Source organism: Eurosta solidaginis, chromosome 2 (assembly GCF_040869045.1).
Source record: "Eurosta solidaginis isolate ZX-2024a chromosome 2, ASM4086904v1, whole genome shotgun sequence".
Lineage (NCBI taxonomy): Eukaryota > Metazoa > Arthropoda > Insecta > Diptera > Tephritidae > Eurosta > Eurosta solidaginis.
The window spans coordinates 102,721,848-102,741,843 of NC_090320.1; the positions used below are offsets into that span (position 1 = coordinate 102,721,848).

Below are 19,996 nucleotides of genomic sequence, written 5' to 3' on the forward strand. Positions count from 1 at the left end.
CCAATGTGGTCTTCTAATTGCTCAAATTTTTACTCTTGGTGCCCGAATTTAATTATTATTTCCTTTCCCTTTTTTTCTTTTACAAGGCTTAGGCTGTAATCAGCCAGTAAAATCCTTGCCAGCTATGAAATTAGGCTTAAAAATCAGCCAGTGGAATCATAGGCAGGATCGCCATATAAAAGATTGAATGCAAGGTAATTGGTTTTGTCAGTTTTAACATCAATGAGTGAATTCTCTTTATTCAAATTTAGTCAGCTTATTTATACTAAATTATTCTAAACATATTCTTACATACATATTTACTTTAAGCATACATACTTACACACACATCTACCTTCTGCATACATACTTACATACCTACATACAACTCGATACAAAATATGTACCTACACGTCTGGTTGAGCTGTGACTTCTGTGGGAAATGCAACGTTTGCAAATTTGCTGGAATGCAAATTTGTTTGGTTGTGTGTTGTATACACACCTGTATTAAATCGTGTGAATGGCTATATCAGCAATAATTATTAGATGCCTTTTTATGTGTTGATGAACATTTAGACTATTTTTGTTACAGGGTAGCATATTAACTGATTTAAATATTTGGCATTGAAATTGTTGGATGTTTACACTACACCATCAGTAACGTCTACACACAGAGCAACTGCAAAGCTATTAGCCTAGAGCCAGTGAAAACTTCACCAAGGCAACTTCCGACCAACTGCAAAGAAGAAGATGGAAATGACATCTTTTTGAACCAAAAGCATTCGATGTTGTATGGAATGATGTCATAATTCGAAGGACACATGCGGAAGATCTTTCGGTTCAAATACCTAAGTCATTAAGTATGGCGTTGGATGCGGGACAGAGGGCACGCTCGTCGCTACGATATGATAAGCTACACAATACCTGCATATCCCAAAGAACGGCACTTGAAAATGCTATAAAAACGCAAAAGAGCGTGCCTCAAGGAACTGATGGTTAGTTAGTAAGGCTGACTTACTTTACTAAGGCATTTCGAAACATTTGGAAATCTTTGCATCGAATTCATAAACGGTTGAAGATGTTGTGATCTTACTTACAACCGCCTTTTCTTTCCAAATAGAAATCCCCTTGACAAGAACCGCAAAATCGGTTGATTACCACGCCCATTTTGTATAAAAACAATTAAAAATACGCATATAGAGCTAATATATATATTCAAGATCTGCAGCTTCTATTGCTTTTTCGTATAAATTTGGCGTTGAAAAAATAATTATTATGCATAAAAATACATTTACACAGCAGTTTCAGATATTAATTTAAGGAGCGAGGAAGATCGGCTTCGCTTTTTCTCGAAATGTTGTCATATCCAGCTCGCCACGATATGATAAGCGCTTAAAAATGCTATAAAAAACGCAAAGAGCGTGCTTCAAGGAACTGGTGGTTAGTTTGTAAAGCTGAATTACTCTACTAAGGCCTTTCGAAACTTTTGGAAATCTTTGCATCGAATTTATAAACCGTTGAAGATGTTATTTAGAGCCGCCTTTCCTTTCCAAATGGAAATCCCCTAGACAAGAACCACAAAATCGGTTGAATACCACGACCATTTTGTATAAAAAAAATTAAAAATACACATATAGAGCTAATATATATATTCAAGATCTGCAGCTTTTATTGCTTTTTCCTATGAATTTCGCGATGAAAAAATAATTATTGTGAATAAAAATACATTTACACAGCGGGCTCAGATATTAATTTAAGAAGCGAGGAAGATCGGCTTCGCTCTTTCTCGAAATGTTGTCATATCCAGCTCAAAGTTTATAGATTGAAAGATCAATAAACATGGACGTCTCTCGATGGAAAAAAACGCACAGAGTATTGGAAAAAAGTTATTTGTTACTAAAAATTTTGCGAATGACTGAAGGTTTGAAGCCCAGTTAAAATTTTTGACAGAACGAAAAGAGCGACTTAGTAACCAATGTTCAAAGAGTGCATATATTCTGGAGGGAAGTCGTCCCGTAAATGGAGGCAATTCTCAACTTCACCTATCCGTGGGGAATCCTGTTTTATTAACAGGAACCCCGAATTCCTCATGGATCTAGGGGCTGAGAGGGCGGGCTGGCCTAACAGGCCGCATTTGGTCATAACAAATCCTTCCCGAGATGGTCGGGCTTGGTACCGGAACGTACCGGATCTGCATCCGGCAAAGGACCATCAACTCGATAACACTCCCTAAGGCGTTCGGGGAGTGTCCCAATCGTTACAACAACAACATAAAGCACCAAGAAAAGGTGAAAAATTTATGTTACTCGAATGTAATTTAAAAATTTAAAACAAAGTAGGTAATGATTGATTTAGGTTAAATTTCATAAGTGAACCGCACTTAGACAATAAATATAAATAAAATTTGGTAGCGGGATCCTCCTAGATGCAAAAACCCATGTTTCAAAATCCGTAGACTTCTTGTTTTTCTATAAAAATGGTTGACAAAAAATTTCCGAAAATTATTTGGTTTTTCAATTTCTTACTTCTCCTTTTTCGTACCAGTTTTTTTATAATTTTTTTCTCAAGCTGATACTAATTTTAAATTCTTTTTCCTAGGTACGTTCAGGTGTGATATAGTTCATATATACTCAGAATGCTATTTTTTGTTTATATTATATGTAATTGCTTGCATTGTCTTTAATAAATAACAGTAACTTACCCTCTGTAGTAAGTGATATTGAAGGCAATGTAGTTGGCGGGTATGAGACTGCAAATAAATTTAATGTGTTAATTTCAGTGTGAAAATATTTAACAAAAATAAGTACGTTGAATACATTTTATAGTTTATGCAACCCCTATGAGAAATTTCGTACTTCGTAAAATACGGGAATTTTGGAGGGGAAAGGCACCCACACATCAACCCCCGACATGCATATGCATGAGTGCTCATAAAAGGCAACCATACACGTGTGTGGTGTGGGTGGTTATAAATTAAATCGAGCATCGAATTGTAGAGTTGCATTAGGGGGATCAGAATCAAATGCGGAAAAGTTAAGCATGCTGCCTAAACAAGACATCTTATTCAAAATCGTACCATTGTTGTTTATATGGAAGATATTATTATTACAAGAAAGGATAAAAATTGATTATTGAAAGCTTGAAAATTGTGTTAAAGCATGCTTCAGAATACGTTCTTAAAATAAGATGGGACAAATGTCAGTTTTTGAAAAGAAAAGTATCATTTCTGGCTTATTTGAGAAAAGTCGCGCTATTGCTGATTTTCCTATGCCAAGTAATACAAAGCAACTACAAAGTTTTTGGGACTAATATCCTACTTTAGAAGATTCGTACCTGACTATGCAACTCTCTTATGATTTATTAAGGATTTATTAAGGAAAAATGTAAAATTTAAAATGAGTGAAGAAGAATGTTTAGCTGTTGAACAATTAAAGGCAGCCTTAGTAAGCGCCCCAGTACTTAAGATATCTGACCCACGAGCAATGACGGAAGTACATACGGATGTTTGCATGTATGGTTACGGAGCAGTTTTATTGCAGAAATATACTACCGATCAGCAATATCATCCCGTTCAGTATATGAGTCGTCGCACAAGTCAACAAGAAGAACAATACCATTCGTACGAACCGGAGGTTCTTGCTATCATTAAGGCACTAAAAATGGCGTATTTATCTAATGGGGCTTAAGCTCAAACCTACTACAGATTGTAATGCTTTCACTGAAGCTATGAAGAAAGTTGAGGTTCCACTATTTTCCTTCAGGATTTTGATCCTACGATTGAACACCGTTCTGGAACAGAGATGAAGCATGTAGATGCATTAAGTCGTGTCGCATGTTTGTTAGTAGAAGATTCAATAAGGCATCGTTTAAAAGGAGCTCAGATGAGCGATGAATGGATTGAGACTATACGGAAATTACTTGAGAGAGAGCAGTATTCAGATTTTTTTGTGAAATATGAATTATTATATAAAGATCCAACGCCGGAACTGTTGGAAGTGCATAGTAAAGGACATTTTTGGCGTAAAGAAAACTTATAGAAAGAACTTTGCGATCCACTATTACGTTCAAAAGTAGTTAGGATAGTTCGAAATTGTGTTGAGTGTATTATTACTGAGGACAAAGCAGGAAGGAAGGAAGGATTTCTCTCTCCAATCGATAAAAAAATGCACTTTTCACATAGATCATGTAGGCCCAGTAAGGTCAACAGACGCTGCACAAGTTATTGATAGTTTGGAAAAGTTGTCATTTATTTTTAGTAATCCAAAAAGAATAATATCTGATAGGGAAACAGCATTTACGGCCAAGAATTGTACTTCTAATATTAGCGAAATTGTGTATGCTCTTTGTCCGAAAGTTTATTTCATGATTTTCTGTTTTATTATAAACAAAAACGAAAAGAAAATACCTTTTTTCGGTATAAGGTTTGTTTTCTTAATAGTGATAGTAACAATACTCATGGCGCTAGAGTGATAACTAAACAACGATCAGGTGTTATGTACAAATCTAGAATAACCTAAAATGTTGTCGCGAAAGTGTAAATATGAAGCTTATTCTTTTTGTTATACATGTGAGCAATTTTAAAGTTCGAAATATATAATATGAATTAAATACATCTCCCATCCTCTGAGAAGCCTACGAAGCATATTTTGGCTGTCCTGTTTGGAACCAATACAAGACATGGGCTCCACACGTTGCTTGTAGTTATTGCAAAAGATGTTTGAAAGGTAAGCAAATGTTATTTAAATAGTAAATTAAATAAAGTAGGCATATGGATTTCTCTTTATATATTTTAGGTTGGTATCGAGGTGAGAAAAGATCTATGAAATTTGCAACACCAAGAAACTGGCGAGAACCAGAATACCACGTTAAAGACTGCTACTTTTGCACTATGAATCCGAGTAAAAGACGTAGAGGTAAAAATGCAAAACCTATCTAATATCCTGATCTTGAATCTCGCACACTATCTGACACGAAAATTATTGTAGGGAAGTGAATCATATCTTAGTTCTTATAAAAGCAATGCTGATAAGGAGTTTTTGCTGAGACCAGAACAACCAAAACATCTTTCAATCACTACTGAAGATTTTAACGATTTGATTACAGATTTAAATTTGCCAAAAATTAAAGCAGAGCTTTTGGGCTCTTTTTAGAACAACGTTATCAAGGCCAATATAATGAAAACTTTGATGTCCTCTTTGATAGTAAGTTTTTTTTAATAATCATATTATGTATGTAACTTCTAAATCTTACTCCATGCTTGGTTTTGTTAGGCGAAATATTTCCAAATTTTCTGATCCTTATACAATCAAACTTTTATATACCTCGTTTATAAGGTCGCACATTGAATATGCTGTATTTATTTGTACTCAGTTAGCCATAAATAGAATCGAGAGGATACAGAAAAATTTTCTTAAGTATGCTCTTCGTCCATTAAACTTCTCAGAAACCTTGCCATCCTATTCTTCTCGGCTTATGCTCTTAGGGCTCAAGTCTCTTGAGAGTCGGCGATCTATACTCTGTTTAACTTTTGTATACATGTGATTGAGGGGGTTATTGACTGCCCTGATCTGTTGGAAAGGATTCGCTGTAATGTTCCTCAACGACTTCTTCGGAATTCCTATCCTTTCTATGGAGATAACCTCAGAACAAATTACGCTAGTTATGCTCCTGTTAATCGCGCTACTTGTGAGTTCAATGTACTGAGTAAAAAAGCCTCTCTTGATCTTTTGCTTCCAAGAGCCGATTTTTTGATAATTTTGAATTCCGCTTTTTACGCTGTGTATTTTAATTACAATTAAGCTGTGTGTAATACTTTTCTTAGATTCATAATGTAGTCTATAAGGATTTTTTCCAATGACTTATTAATAATAATAATAATAATAAGAATACGGTCTTAAAATAAGATGGGACAAATGTCTGTTTTTGAAAAGAAAGGTATCATTTCTGGCTTATTTGATAGAAAATGGCACAATAAAACCATATGTCGAGAAAACTTGCGCTATTACTAATTTTCCTATGCCAAGTATTACAAAGCAACTACAACGTTTTTTGGGACTAACATCCTACTTTAGAAGATTCTTACCTGATTATGCAACTAAAGCTAGGCTTCTTACTGATTTATTAAGGAAAAATGTAAAATTTAAAATGAGTGAAGAAGAATGTTTAGCAGTTGAACAATTAAAGGCAGCCTTAGTAAGTGCCCCAGTACTTAAGATATCTGACCCCCAGCAAACACGGAAGTACATACGGATGCTTGCATGTATGGCCACGGAGCAGTTTTATTGCAGAAATATACTACAGATCAGCTATATCATCCCGTTCAGTATATGAGTCGTCGCACCAGTCAACAAGAAGAAAAATACCATTCGTATGAACTCGAGGTTCTTCCTATCATTGAGGAACTAAAAAAATGGTGTATTTATCTAATGGGGCTTAAGCTCAAACCTATTACAGATTGTATTCACTTAAGCTATGAAGAAACTTGAGGTTCCACTATTTTCCTTCAGGATTTTGATCCTACGATTAAACACCGTTCTGGAAAAAGATGAAACATGTAGATGCATTAAGTCGTGTCGCATGTTTGTTAGTAGAAGATTCAATTAGGCATCATTTAAAATGAGCTCAGATGAGCGATGAATGGATTAAGACTATACGGAAATTACTTGAGAGAGCAGTGTTCAGATTTTTTTGTGAAATATGATTTATTATATAAAGATCCAACGACGGAACTGTTGGAAGTGCATAGTAAAGGACATTTTGGCGTAAAGAAAACGCAGGAATGCTTAGAAAAAGAATTTTATATTCCACAATTACGTTCAAAAGTAGTTAGGGTAGTTAGAAATTGTGTTGAGTGTATTATTACTGAGGACAAAACAGGAAGGAAGGAAGGATTTCCCTCTCCAATCGATAAAGAAGACGAACTTTTCACATAGACCATGTAGTCCCTTTGGATTTGATTTCTAAAAGGTAGAAATATATTCTGGTAGTTGTTGATGGGTTTTCTAAGTCCGTCTGGTTGTACCCAGTAAGGTCAAAAGACGCTGCATAAGTTACTGATAATTTGGAAAAGTTGTCATTGATTTTTGGTAATCCAAAAAGAATGATATCTGATAGGGGAACAGCATTTACGTCTGGGGTTTTTGAGGAATATTGCAGACTAGATTTTATTCAGCATTTAGTAACTGCGACTGGTGTACCAAGAATTGTAGTTCCAATGTTAGCGAAATTGTGTATGGAAAACATGACTCTACAAAAAAATTTTGTTCTTTGTCCTAAAGTTTATTTCATGATTTTCTGTTTTATTATAAACAAAAACATAAAGAAAATACCTTTTTTCGGTATAAGGTTTGCTTTCTTAATAGTTATTGTAACAATACTCATGGCGCTAGAGTGATAACTAAACAACGATTAGATGTTTTGTACAAATCTAGAATAACCTAAAATGTCGCGAAAGTGTAAATATGCTGATGCTTTTTGTTATACATGTGAGCAATTTTAAAGTTCGAAATATATAACATGAATTAAATACATCTCTCATCCTCTGAGAAGCCTGCGAATCATATTTTGGCTGTCCTGTTTGGAATCAATACAAGACATGGGCTCCACACGTTGCTTGTAGTTATTGTAAAAGATGTCTGAAAGGTAAGCAAATTTTATTTAAATAGTAAATTAAATAAAGTAGACATATTGATTTATATTTCTGTATTTTAGGTTGGTATCGAGGTAAGAAAAGATCTATGAAATTGGCAACGCCAAGAATCTGGAGAGAATAAAAATACCACGTTAAAGACTGCTACTTTTGCACTGTGAATACGAGTAAAAGACGTAGAGGTAAAAATGCAAAACCTATCGAATATCCTGATCTTGAATCTTTTTCTGCTCCAGTCGCACACTATCTGACACGAAAATTATCGTGGGGAAGTGAATCATCTCTTAGTTCTTATAAAGGCAATGCTGATAAGGAGTTTTTGCCGACACCAGAACAACCAAAACATCATTTAATCACTACTGAAGATTTTAATGATTTGATTAGAGATTTAAATTTGCCAAAAGTAAAGCAGAGATTCTAAGCTCTTCTTCGAACAACGTTATCAAGGCCAATATAATGAAAACCTTGGTGTCCTCTTTGATAGCAAGTTTTTTTTAATAATCATATTAATTATGTAACTTCTAAATCTTACTCCATGCTTTGTTTTGTTAGACGTAATACTTCCAAATTTTCTGATCCTTATACAATCTATACAATATGCTGTATTTATTTCGAGGCCTTGTACTCAGTTAGCCATAAATAGAATTAGGGCTCAAGTCACTTGAGAGTGATTAAGGGGGTTATTGACTGTCCTGATCTGTTGGAAAGGATTCGCTTTAATGTTCCTCAACGACTTCTTCGGAATTTCTATCCTTTCTATGGAGATAACTTCAGAACAAATTACGCTAGTTATGCTCCTTTTAATCGCGCTACTTGTGAGTTCAATGTACTGAGTAAAAAATCTCTCTTGATTTTTCGCTCCAACGACTTATTAATAATAATAATAATAATAATAAAAAAAATAATAATAATAATAATTATTATTATTATAAAAAAAATAATAGTAATAATAATAGGGCTGGTGATTGGGGAATGCCACCGACTAACTCCAGAGGAAGGCTAGTGCTAGAAATGGCTGCCCGACTTGGATTGGTCATTCTGAATACCAGCACAACCCCAACATATCGGCGACCAGGCTTTGGACACTATATCCCTGGTATTACATTCGGAAAACCTGCTGTCAAAGGTGGCTGGATGGAGGGTGATGGAGGATCTCACGGGTAGTGACCATAACTACATCACCTTCCATCTTAATGACTCAGGGCAAAGTTGGACAGGGAGAACGCCCCGTATGAAAACAAAATTGGGCGCCCCTAAGGTTGAGGCTGCAAAGTTCTCCGCTATTGTACAAGTAAGCACACGAGAGATAGTTGGCAGTGCCGAAGCGGCGAACGCTAGAGTAGAAGCCACCATGTGTTGCCTGTACCACGCATGCAAGACCTCAATGTCACGAAAAAGGCCTAGGAGAGGTAAAAAACAAGTGCACTGGTGGAGTAGGGTAATCGCCGAACTACGCAGGGTATGCCACAGAAAGCGAAGGCTGGAAACCCGCGCACGCAGCAGGCCTGACGAGTTAGAGCATGCGGAGGCATACAAAAGAGCAAAAAAGGTTCTCTGTGCCGCCATAATGCAAAGCAAATTTGAAAGCTGGAAAAAGCTTTGCAAAGAAGTTGATCGTGATCCTTGGAACCATGGGTATAAAATAGTAATGGGGAAATTCCGCCCACCGAACCAAACGATGGATGAGGGATATATGCGAAGTATAGTAGATGCTCTGTTCCTCACTCGCACAAGCAGAGAGGGTGACCACGTCAGCCACGAAGACCACGACATGCAGCCGTTCAGTGAAGATGAGCTAAAAACGGCCCTGCACAGGACGAAGCCCGGTAAAGCGCCAGGACCGGATGGGATACCAGCTGAAGCAATAAAGCTGGCTGCTAAGAGCAATCCTGAGTTGCTGCTGCATATGTATAACAAATGCCTGGAAGTCAGGATCTTTCCTACAAGGTGGAAGACAGCGCACCTCGTGCTAATCCCGAAAGGCAAGGAAGAACCGAACTCCCCATCGTCTTTTCGACCATTATGCATGCTCAACATCGCCAGGAAAATGATGGAAAGCCTCCTTAAACAACGGCTAATAGCAGCCATTGAAGATGGAGTTGGTCTGTCCCATCGGCAGCATGGGTTCCGGAAAGGTCACTCCACAATAGATGCCATAGCCGAGGTTATAAATGCGGTAAGGAAAGCCGAAACCGTGTGCCATCACGCTAGGTCGGTTGTCTTACTGGTAACGCTGGACGTGAAAAATGCCTTCAATTCCGTCAGGTGGGACGACATGCTCGATGCGCTGAAACACGCTTTCAAGGTACCTCCTTATATACTAGCCATATTAAGGGACTTCCTAAAAGATCGCTGGCTCACGTACGAAACAAATCAAGGTCAGAGAAAGGTGAGGATAACAGACGGAGCAGCCCAGGGATCGGTGTTAGGTCCCGACCTCTGGAATGCTTCGTATGACAGCCTCCTTCGTTTGCACATGCCAGAAAGTGCTTTTCTTATCGCTTTCGCAGACGACGTGACTGCCGTAATTACAGCACGGAACTGCGAGCTGGCGCAACTTAATTAAACCAAGTAATGCACTGTGTAAATAGATTAATGCGGGTCGATTTAAAAATCGCTCAGTGCTCTGTGAAAATCGTATTCTAGGGATCAAAATAAGAAACTTTGCCGAAGGAACCATACCTCTAAAACGAATTCTGATATCCCCCCTTTGGGTGGAACTTTTGGGTAGGGGCAATTTCAATTCTACCTGCTGTGTCTTGTGGTGGCTTAAAAAAACAACACCAGCAATTTTACGATCTGCAATTGTGTCACAGTGATACCTTCATTTTTTAAAACGGTTGAATAAAAACCCACACAACTATGTTTACGACATGCAAATGCATCACAGTGATGCCTTGGTTTTAAAAGGGGGTTGTAAAAACGCTAATTTCTAATAATTTTTTTAAATTTCTTTTCTATTACTAATTTAAATTCATTTTTTCATTTACATATGTTCTGACTAAATAAATTTCTAAAGAGAAAAATAAACTCCAAAAAGAAAAAAACATAGGCATTTCAAAGTGGGATTTTTCAAAATTTGCCCCTACGACCCAAAGGGGGGGGGGGCATCAGAATTCGTTTTAGAGGTATGGTTCCCTCACCAAAATTTCTTATTTTGATCCCTAGAATATGATTTTCATAGAGCAGTGGGCGATTTTTTGCCTCCCCACAAATCAACCCGGCCTAAAATAGATGGATGAGTGACCGTGGACTTCAGCTCGCGACAGCGAAAACTGAGATCGTAATCCTCACGAAGAGACGAATTCCCACCTTTATGAATATGATGGTCTGAGAACAACAAGTAAAAACACGTAGCTTCACGAAATACCTTGGGGTGAGGCTAGATAACAAGCTAACCTTCTCGGAACACTTTCAAGGAGCCTGCGAGAAAACTGCACAGACCATAGGATACTCAAGTCGATTAATGGCAAAAACAGGCGGGCCAAGGCTATGTATAAGAAAGCTTCTTGCTTCCGCTTCGGATTCTATTCTCTTGTACGGTGCAGAAATTTGGGCGGATGCAATGAAATTCCGAAAGTACCGAGCAGCTATACTTCTGTCCAACGCAGAGGGGCGCTACGAATTGCCTCAGCTTACCGCACGGTATCCGCAGACGCAGTTCTTGTTATTGCGGGAACCATACGGATACGTCTTCTCGCTGAGGAGAGGAAATCAATTTACCACCTCCGAGGAGAGGTATGCAGATATGTTGCTGCCGCGCAGGCTCGAGAAGATTCTATCCGACGCTGACAACAGCAATGGAGCTGCAGTACTGCAGGAAAGTGGACCAGGGAACTGATTCCCGAGCTGGAGCCATGGTTATAACGGCCACATGGAGAGGTCGACTTCTACCTGACACAGTGTTTAAATGGCCACGGCTATTTCCGGGAATACCTCCACAGGATGGGCAAGGTTGAAAATCCGAATTGCTTATACTGTTGGCTCATAGACGACGCACGGCACACCTTTTTCGAATGCGATCACTTCGCACAGCAACGAAGAAGATTCGAAGTAACACTAGGCGACCTATCCCCGGGCAGTGTCATCCATAAAATGACCTGCGGAAATGACAAATGGGACATGATCAGCAGACATGCAAGGAAAATTCTCCTCGCTAAACGGCAAGACGGTTGCTTAGCCCAATAACGTGAGAGTCCAGAGAGCTCGCGTAGCGCGCTTCCGTACCCGAAGTTATGCTAAACGCGGTCCCAGGTGCGTAAAATGCGCGGGCCGTGGGAGGTTGGTTTTTAGTGGGTAGCCCATGAAGGAAAAGAAAGGGAGTCCTACACTCGGAGAGGCCTGCAGCTACAGAGAGTAACACCGAGGCTTAACAACTCGGTTAGTGCATAAAGCATTTTCTCCTTCCACGTAACAAAAAAAAATAACAATAACCTCGGGGAGTGTTGTATCCCCAGAGGGCGTGTCCCCAAAGTGGCGAATAGGGGCAGGCCCGATAGATAAATCGGGTAGGTGGGAAATAAAATACCACCCGCGGACCAATCAACAACAACAAAAATCCTATGTCCTAAGCTGTGAACCAGGTGGGCGTCTGTTCTTCATATTAGAAGCGGCCCTGAAAACAAACCTGACAGGATGTATAAAATGGAAAAATAAAAATGGAACACACAACCCATACAAATAGCCCGGGGACTTCGGATAACCCAACGCGTCGGAATCGCCCCAAAACACCCGTGCACTCGGCTTGGTACCTGGGCCGCATGTGATAAGTGAGCCACAGAACAGAAGCAATAGGAACATCAATGACACTGTAAGTGAACAGCATGCACACACCGATGTAGCTCTCACACCAGCTGTAAGACCACGACAGCGCAGAAAATGGACAAATGAAATTAATGAAAGCCTTCTTCGCGCATACTACACTGTAACTAACCAGGAATCAAATCTTACAGGATATCGATCACAACTATGTACAATCTTTATAGCACAACATCCTGACTTCGATGTATCAGAGCAACGCTTGGCAGACCAAATTCGTTCAATCCACAGGAATAATTTAATTCCAGAAATCAGAAGAAATTTAATTAAAGGGTCAGTTGTAGTGGAGCCTCCAAACGACGCTGAAACTCAAGAAACCTACACAATGAGTGATGAGGTCATCGTTGTCGTTAACGTAGCTGAACGTAACGAAACCCTAGAAAACGAAAATGTAATACAGCAAACGGAAATGATAGATAACCAGCTAAGAGATATCGACAGCGACTTTCCACAACAACTCGAGATATACTTAAACATAAACCCACTTGTGAGACCCACAATACCAAAGATTAATACCAGTCGAAAGCTCAGCCTGATAATATGTTGATAAGGAAATTGTAGCCAGAAAAGTTGAGAAAATTACCAAATTAGAAGAATTGCATACACTTGTCTACTCAGCGGCAGCGACAGTCGCTCTAAAAATGGGATATAAGATTGAATTTATGTGCAATAATAGGAAAGGGAAAGAACCCATTAAAAATAAGACGATCCAAAGAATTAAAAGGAATATTAAAAATTTAAGAGGGGACATAGAAAAGATAAACAACTACTTTACTGGCAATAGAAGCAGAAGGCTGAAAAACAAAATATATATAGAGAATGCCAGAAACACAATATTCACACAAGATACGAGGTCAACAATTCAAATGCTGTACTAACAAGAGATACTATAAAACACAAATTGAATGTGCAAACGGCAAGGCTGAGAAAGTACAAACTATCCAATAAAAGGCGTGAATATAACAAAATTTGTTGCCTAAATGAGAAGAACTTTTACAGAGATCTTAGAAAGGCAACCTTGTCTAATACCGAAACAGATAGTTACCCGAATAAAGAAGATGCAGAAAGGTAGGTACTGGTCATATATATGGTCAAATGACATAAGCCCCAAAATTGAAGCAAACTGGTTTAATGAGGAGAGAAGGAAATACCAGCGTTTTGAAGATATGTCAAGAAACCACCTTACACGTGAAGAAGTTAAAGAAATCATCGCGAAGGTGCACAACTGGAAATCTCCTGGTCCAGACAAATTACAAAATTTCTGGTTTAAAAAACTCCCATCAATCCATCTAAAACTGACAGAGCTTCTTAATGATTGCATCCAGAATCCATGGAAATTCCCAAAAGAATTTACGCAGGGTGTCACATACCTGCTCCCAAAAGACAAGGGATTTAATGGGAATCCCGCGAACGGGCGGCCTATTACTTGCCTCCCTACTATATACAAAATTATGACAGCTTGCCTTAACCACCTTAGTAACAGCCACCTAACCCAAAAGAATATTATTTGTGAAGAACAAAAAGGATGCAGTAAATATGCTAAAGGATGTAACGAATAGCTAACCATTGACCAAATTGTACTAGAAAAGACCTTCAGCCAATCTAGAAATTTAAATGCATGTTATATAGACCATGGTATAAAAAAAGAAGGTAGTTCCACTCAAAATTTTTTGACATATTTGGGGATTTTTGAAGTGTCCTGTTTGTTGTTTTGCTAGAAGCGTTGCCATACCGTTACTGTTTAAGGCGAAATTGTGGTTTTTCGGGATGGAAATTTCCTTCCGGATGAAAGCGCAATGGTCATCTGAGACAATAATAATATGCTTTAGCACGATTTATGTGCATACATATCTATTCAGAATACAGTAAAACATGCAATTTTATTTAAGAATAGTGGATAATGACTCACACATTGGTTAATGACTCATATTTTTATGGCAGCTTGGCCCCTAGACAGAATAAAAATACATGAAAATCCTGTTGTTCTAACATGGTCCTATTTTCATGCCTCTACAATGGATGTTGAGAAAAAGTGTACCTCCAAAGTCTGCAGTGGGTGGTAGGTTTTTAATTTGTTACGCTTGTGGGATGCTATATCCATGCCAATGATAAAAGGGTACAGAGTGTATATAGGCTGGGCTTGCCCCAAGGTGACCCCTGGTATAACGGGCAAAAGAACCCGTCATAACTAGTGGCTAACCTGCAGAGCAACACACAACAATTCCCTCCTCAATCGCTACGCTTGAATTATACAATAAACAAAAAATGTAGACTTGTCAACATTAAATTTCAAGAAAATTACGTTTATGTATGCTAAACTCTTTAGAAATTGCGATGTCGGTTTAGCCGTCTTAGCAGCTTGTGTGCGTGCACTGGTATTAATTTGGAACTAGGTATTACAGATCACAGTATGACTGGTGTCAAACTTGAGTTCCATATGAAAAAGAAAGATTTAACGAGCAATACAAAAACGAATATGATAAACTATTCCATGCTTAATGAAAAGCTGCTTTATGAGGATTGGGTTGTTGTCTACGCTGAGAAAGATATTTCAAAAGCATACTCTCTGTTTATAAATATATTGCATGGTCACATAGAATTCTCTAGTTTCACCTGTGCTCGACGTAAATCCAAAACCAAGCTTAAACCCTGGATGCCTTCTGCCCTTTTAAAAAGTATTAAATTGAAAAATAAGTTAGGTGTTAAGTGTAGAAAGCATCCAAGAAATCTTGCGCTTCGATCTCGTTACAAAAAGTTGTGCAAAAAATTAAATAAAGACATAAAATCACACCGAGATACTTATTTCCGGAGTAGACTATTGAGCTGCCATGGGAACACTAAAAAAGAATGGGAAGTTGTAAATAGCATTATCAACCGAAATAGCTCTGGTAGTGAACGGGTTATTGCTCTGAATAATTGTGGCAATATGATTGACGACCCCTCTGTTGTTGCTGATATTTTTAATGATTTTTTTGTGTCTGTTGGTCAATGCAATACTTCTTCCTGCAACTGCATCATGTCCAGTGGTGACGCATCTATTTCTAGGTGCAGTTTTATGTTTGAACCCTTCACAGACACTGAGCTCCTTGCAATAATAAAAAGTCTAAGCAACTCTGGCTCTAGTGGATACGACGGTATTTCAAATAAACTTCTTAAAAACATAGCCCTTAATATGCTGGACGTACTAAAGCATCTATTTAATACTAGTGTTTTTACAGGAATTTTCCCCGATGCCTTGAAATGTGCAATTATTATACCCGTGTTTAAAAAGGGTAACAGGGAAGATAAAAATAACTATAGGCCTATTCCACTTCTATCCTCTATATCTAAGGTCTTTGAAAAAGCTCCTAAAAATCGACTTATGCAGTTTCTAGAAAGCAGAAGCTTTTTTAGTCCAAGGCACTTTGGTTTTAGAGCAAACCGCTCTACTGAAGATGCTCTACTAGAATTCTGCTCTTTTATTTATCAAGAGTTGGACAATAAAAAAAATTGCGCTGATCTTTTCGTAGACATAACCAAAGCTTTTGACACGGTAGATCATGCTATTTTAATAAATAAATTGTATGATGCCGGTTTTCGAGGATTTGTACATAAGTGGTTTCAATCATACCTTTCTGAAAGGGTACAATGCGTCAGAGTTTGCGGAAAGCTGGGGAAGACTAATCCAATCACGAGAGGGGTTCCGCAAGGCTCCGTGCTCGGTCCCATCTTATTTTTAATTTATGTTAATTCAATTTTTGATATGCCCTTCTTGGGGGAAGTCACTGCATTCGCAGATGATCTTGCGATGGCCTATAGTTCTCCTAACACCTTTGATTTGATAAGTAGTATAAACCATGATGTACATCTACTGAGAACTTGGTTTGCAAAACATAAGCTCGTCGCTAGCAATAAGACCAAACTCATGAGTTTTAGTCTAAATATAAAAAAACCACCGGATGTAAGTATTGTTTTTCATTCTGCGATTTGCGAGCGATTTGCTTTACATGACAATATGTGCCAAGTTTTTCAGTCCGGTACCTTCGCCTCGCTTGTGGCCTGTAGTAAGTACTGCTTCACGATAGACTATGTTGATGAATTTCAGTATCTGGGTGTAACGGTTGATACGAATATGAGCTGGGGTAACCATATATCCCGTCTAAAAAAATATCTTCAATTCTCTTTGCGTTGTCTTTATCATCTCAGAACTTCCGGTTCCAACAATCTTCTCAAAATAGTTTATTATGCGGTCTTTCATTCTAAATTAAAATACGGAATCAGCTGCTGGGGTGGCGCCACCCTTAACAAAACCCAGCCGTTACTAGTATTGCAAAAGTATGCTGTTCGAAAAATATCTAATGTTAACCGGCTGCATCCATCGAGAGAACTTTTTAGAAGTCTAGGGATTCTCCCAGTCAAGGACCTGTATTATTTCAAAGTTTTAAAAATTTTTTTTATTAGATGTGGCTATCTGCAAAGTATGAGGTCGGAAACATATAACCTGAGGACAAACTCACAAACTAGAGTCGTTGTACCTTCGACCAGAACCACACATTCAAGCAAGTTTTTCACAATTGTTTCACGAAAACTCTTCAATATACTTCCCACCGAAATACGTACTTTACGGAATCTTCGGCAATTTACAGAAAGTGTTAAGTCCTTCCTCTTAGGCCTCGCACACAATGAAATCGAAGTTTTGCTTCAGCCAGCTACATAAACCGTTTATAATAACAAATACTTCATAATTTTAATTGCTTTTCCTTTCATTTACCCATGGGTTTGTTGGAATTTTAGCTGAATCTTTTTATATACTATAATTAAATTAAACAACCATTTATAATTTAATCACTTTATTTAACAGTTCACCCCACTGTATTTTTTATATTTGCTATAATTGACATTTGTCACTATGCTGAATTGGCATAAAAATGTCTTAACTTTTCCTATATCTACTTGTACATATATCCCATATATATAAGATTAAATTGTTTGCTTTTACGATGTTATTTTAATATGTACATACATAGATATAAGGAAAATGCCTAATAAATGAAATGAAAAAATGAAATGAAATAAGGGCCTTCTTTGGGCAATCAACTGACAAACGTGTAAATTTTTTGCAACATATTCTGAGTAAACGTACGGACACTTAAAAAGGCTATATTCCCTTGCTTTGTATACTTCAAACCACGTTCCTTCCACCAAAGCAATTTTCGGGAGCTCGAAAAGTTTATTAAAAACCTTTTCTAGGCTGATATTAATTAATTTCGTCGTATCCGCTTATATGAAATCCACCAAAAGTAGAAAAATTCGTAACATTTTTCAGTCTGGTAGCTTGTTTTTGGTAAAATTGTCATTATCCCCGCAAATGTCAAATGGCTAACGTCACACTAAATGGAACTAACTCCATTTTTTGTATCATGATATAGACTACCAGAAAGCGTTTGACACTGTACCACATAGCTGGCTAATAGAAGTTCTGAACATCCACAAAGTAAACTCCAAAATAATTGAATTTTTATATTACAGTATGCAACACTGGCGGACAAATATTTAAATAACTACAAATACGGGAATGGTCCAAACCTCAGCTATCAACATAAAATGCGAAATCTTCCAGGCTTCTTCATTGATGTTGCAGTTCCGGCTACAAGAAACATGACCCGTATATACGCCGAAAAAATCAGTAGGTATGCCGAGCTAGCCGTTGAAACAAAGAGGAACTGGAACCTTACAGAAATAAAAATTATCCCAGTGGTTATAAGCGCTGAAGGCGTAATCGACAAGCATCTCAGAACAAATATGGACATGCTTGGGTTGCAAGAAAGCCTGATTAAAAACATCCAGAAGTCAGTCATCATCAATACCTGCCACATCACCAGAAACTTCCTGACTTAAACAAATACATATACATATACATATATACAGAAATAGAAACTGTTAATTTGGTACATTTTGTTTTAGGTTAAGACATCCAAAGTGTATGATTTATACCCAATAAGGAGATACTCAAAAAATAAATCCAACAATAATAATAATAATAGTAATAATAATAATAATAAACCCAACGGATTAATACACTCCAAAGCCCCCCAACCGACACGAGGGGCGTATCCGAATGACGCACGGATTTTGGTTTTGCTGAGTTGTTGATAGGCGGAGGTTTGTTAAGCGTCGAGATCTAAAACTGCTCAACTACAGAATAAAAATCATCAGCTGAGTATTATTCATAACATTTGGAAATTATACATTACTACATCGTAAAATAAGTGAACTAGGATAGGACAGTTTTCTTTATAGTAAAAAGTGAATCCGTTATATCAAATGAATGTGAATGAGAGTTAAAATCACAACACAACCACCGAAAAGGTTCATTTAATTCGAAATTAGTTCTGCACTGCCACGAAAGAAGAGGTTTTTAATGCCTTGACGCTCGTGATGGGACATTGAAGTTTACTTCGTTCAAAATAAAGGGACTCGAAATCAGTCCATTCAGTAGTTTAGCCATAAATAATACGTCTAGCATTTCTCTGCGCCTTGCAAGAGTTGGAAGATTGATAAGCTTATACGCAGAGTCCCAATGAAAAGAAAGACAAAAGTAAAAATTGCTTCTGTATTGACTCTAGTGCGTAGACAGCTGACAATGGGAGCACAGGAAAACCACCCAACAAATGCCCAGCTGAATACCTGCTGATCGATGCAGTGCTAACCAAGAGATATCTGCATATGAGGGGGCATTCCAGGCCGAAGGGGAAATTATTATATATATATCGAAAATATTATATTCACATAAGAAGAAAAATACTGTTAGAAAATATCAGTAAATTATGTAATAAGATATAATGAGGATTTGTTAGTGTAAAGGAATGGTTTGCCTGTGCGCATACTAATATAAAAAGGCGAGAATTTTGTAAGAAGTTGAGTAGTAGCTAGCTAGGTATAGTAGCCTGCTAACGCCTTGTTTAGCGGTGAAAGGGACTCTTGGGATTTGCCAGCTCACGAGTCTTTTAGTTCAGAGACTTAGGGGGTTTTTCCAGCCCCATCGTTAGAGGGATTGTGGTGGTTTTTCCACCTCCGCAGCCTTCAGGAAGAACAGGGTATTTTTTAAGATTATACTCGGTGCGGGTTTTCCAACTCCAATGACTGGGAGGAAGTGGTGGTTTTTCCACCTCTGCTGCCTTTAGCCCTAAGAGTAGTGTAGAAATTAAATTGACTAAAACAAATCATAACGTTTGAAATTGAAACAAGGTCTTTCTGTTTAAAAGGAGACGATAGCGATCATTTTCTGTTTTCAGGATCCTTGACGGACTGAACATACTCCGGCCAAAGGAAAATTCCGGCACAGATGATGCCCGAGCAGGGACACTGAACAGAGAGGCACATGGTAAACAACTAACAATACAAGGATAATCACAAGGAAACAAAGATAATTAAATAGACGAGGATAAGCACAGATGATACAGTGGAGAATACACGGAGGGAATCGTGAATTACGAAAATATGAGCATACAGAAACAAACAAGAGACACATAGACACAATGGAAAGAGTTACGTGGGTATATTACCTCAAAC

The 19,996-nt window shown here is 37.9% G+C and overlaps 1 protein-coding gene across 7 annotated transcripts in view; it reads right to left on the bottom strand.

Moving 5' to 3' along the window:
• The window catches only part of LOC137240117 (neurotrimin-like), a 2,444,277-nt gene that overhangs the window by 285,834 nt on the left and 2,138,447 nt on the right, over positions 1-19,996 (bottom strand). For all 7 annotated transcript variants that reach the window (XM_067766054.1, XM_067766050.1, XM_067766051.1 and 4 more), the window contains one exon: positions 2,681-2,728. In XM_067766054.1, coding sequence (XP_067622155.1) covers positions 2,681-2,728 — 48 coding nt within the window. The remainder of the gene's footprint in view (positions 1-2,680; positions 2,729-19,996) is intronic.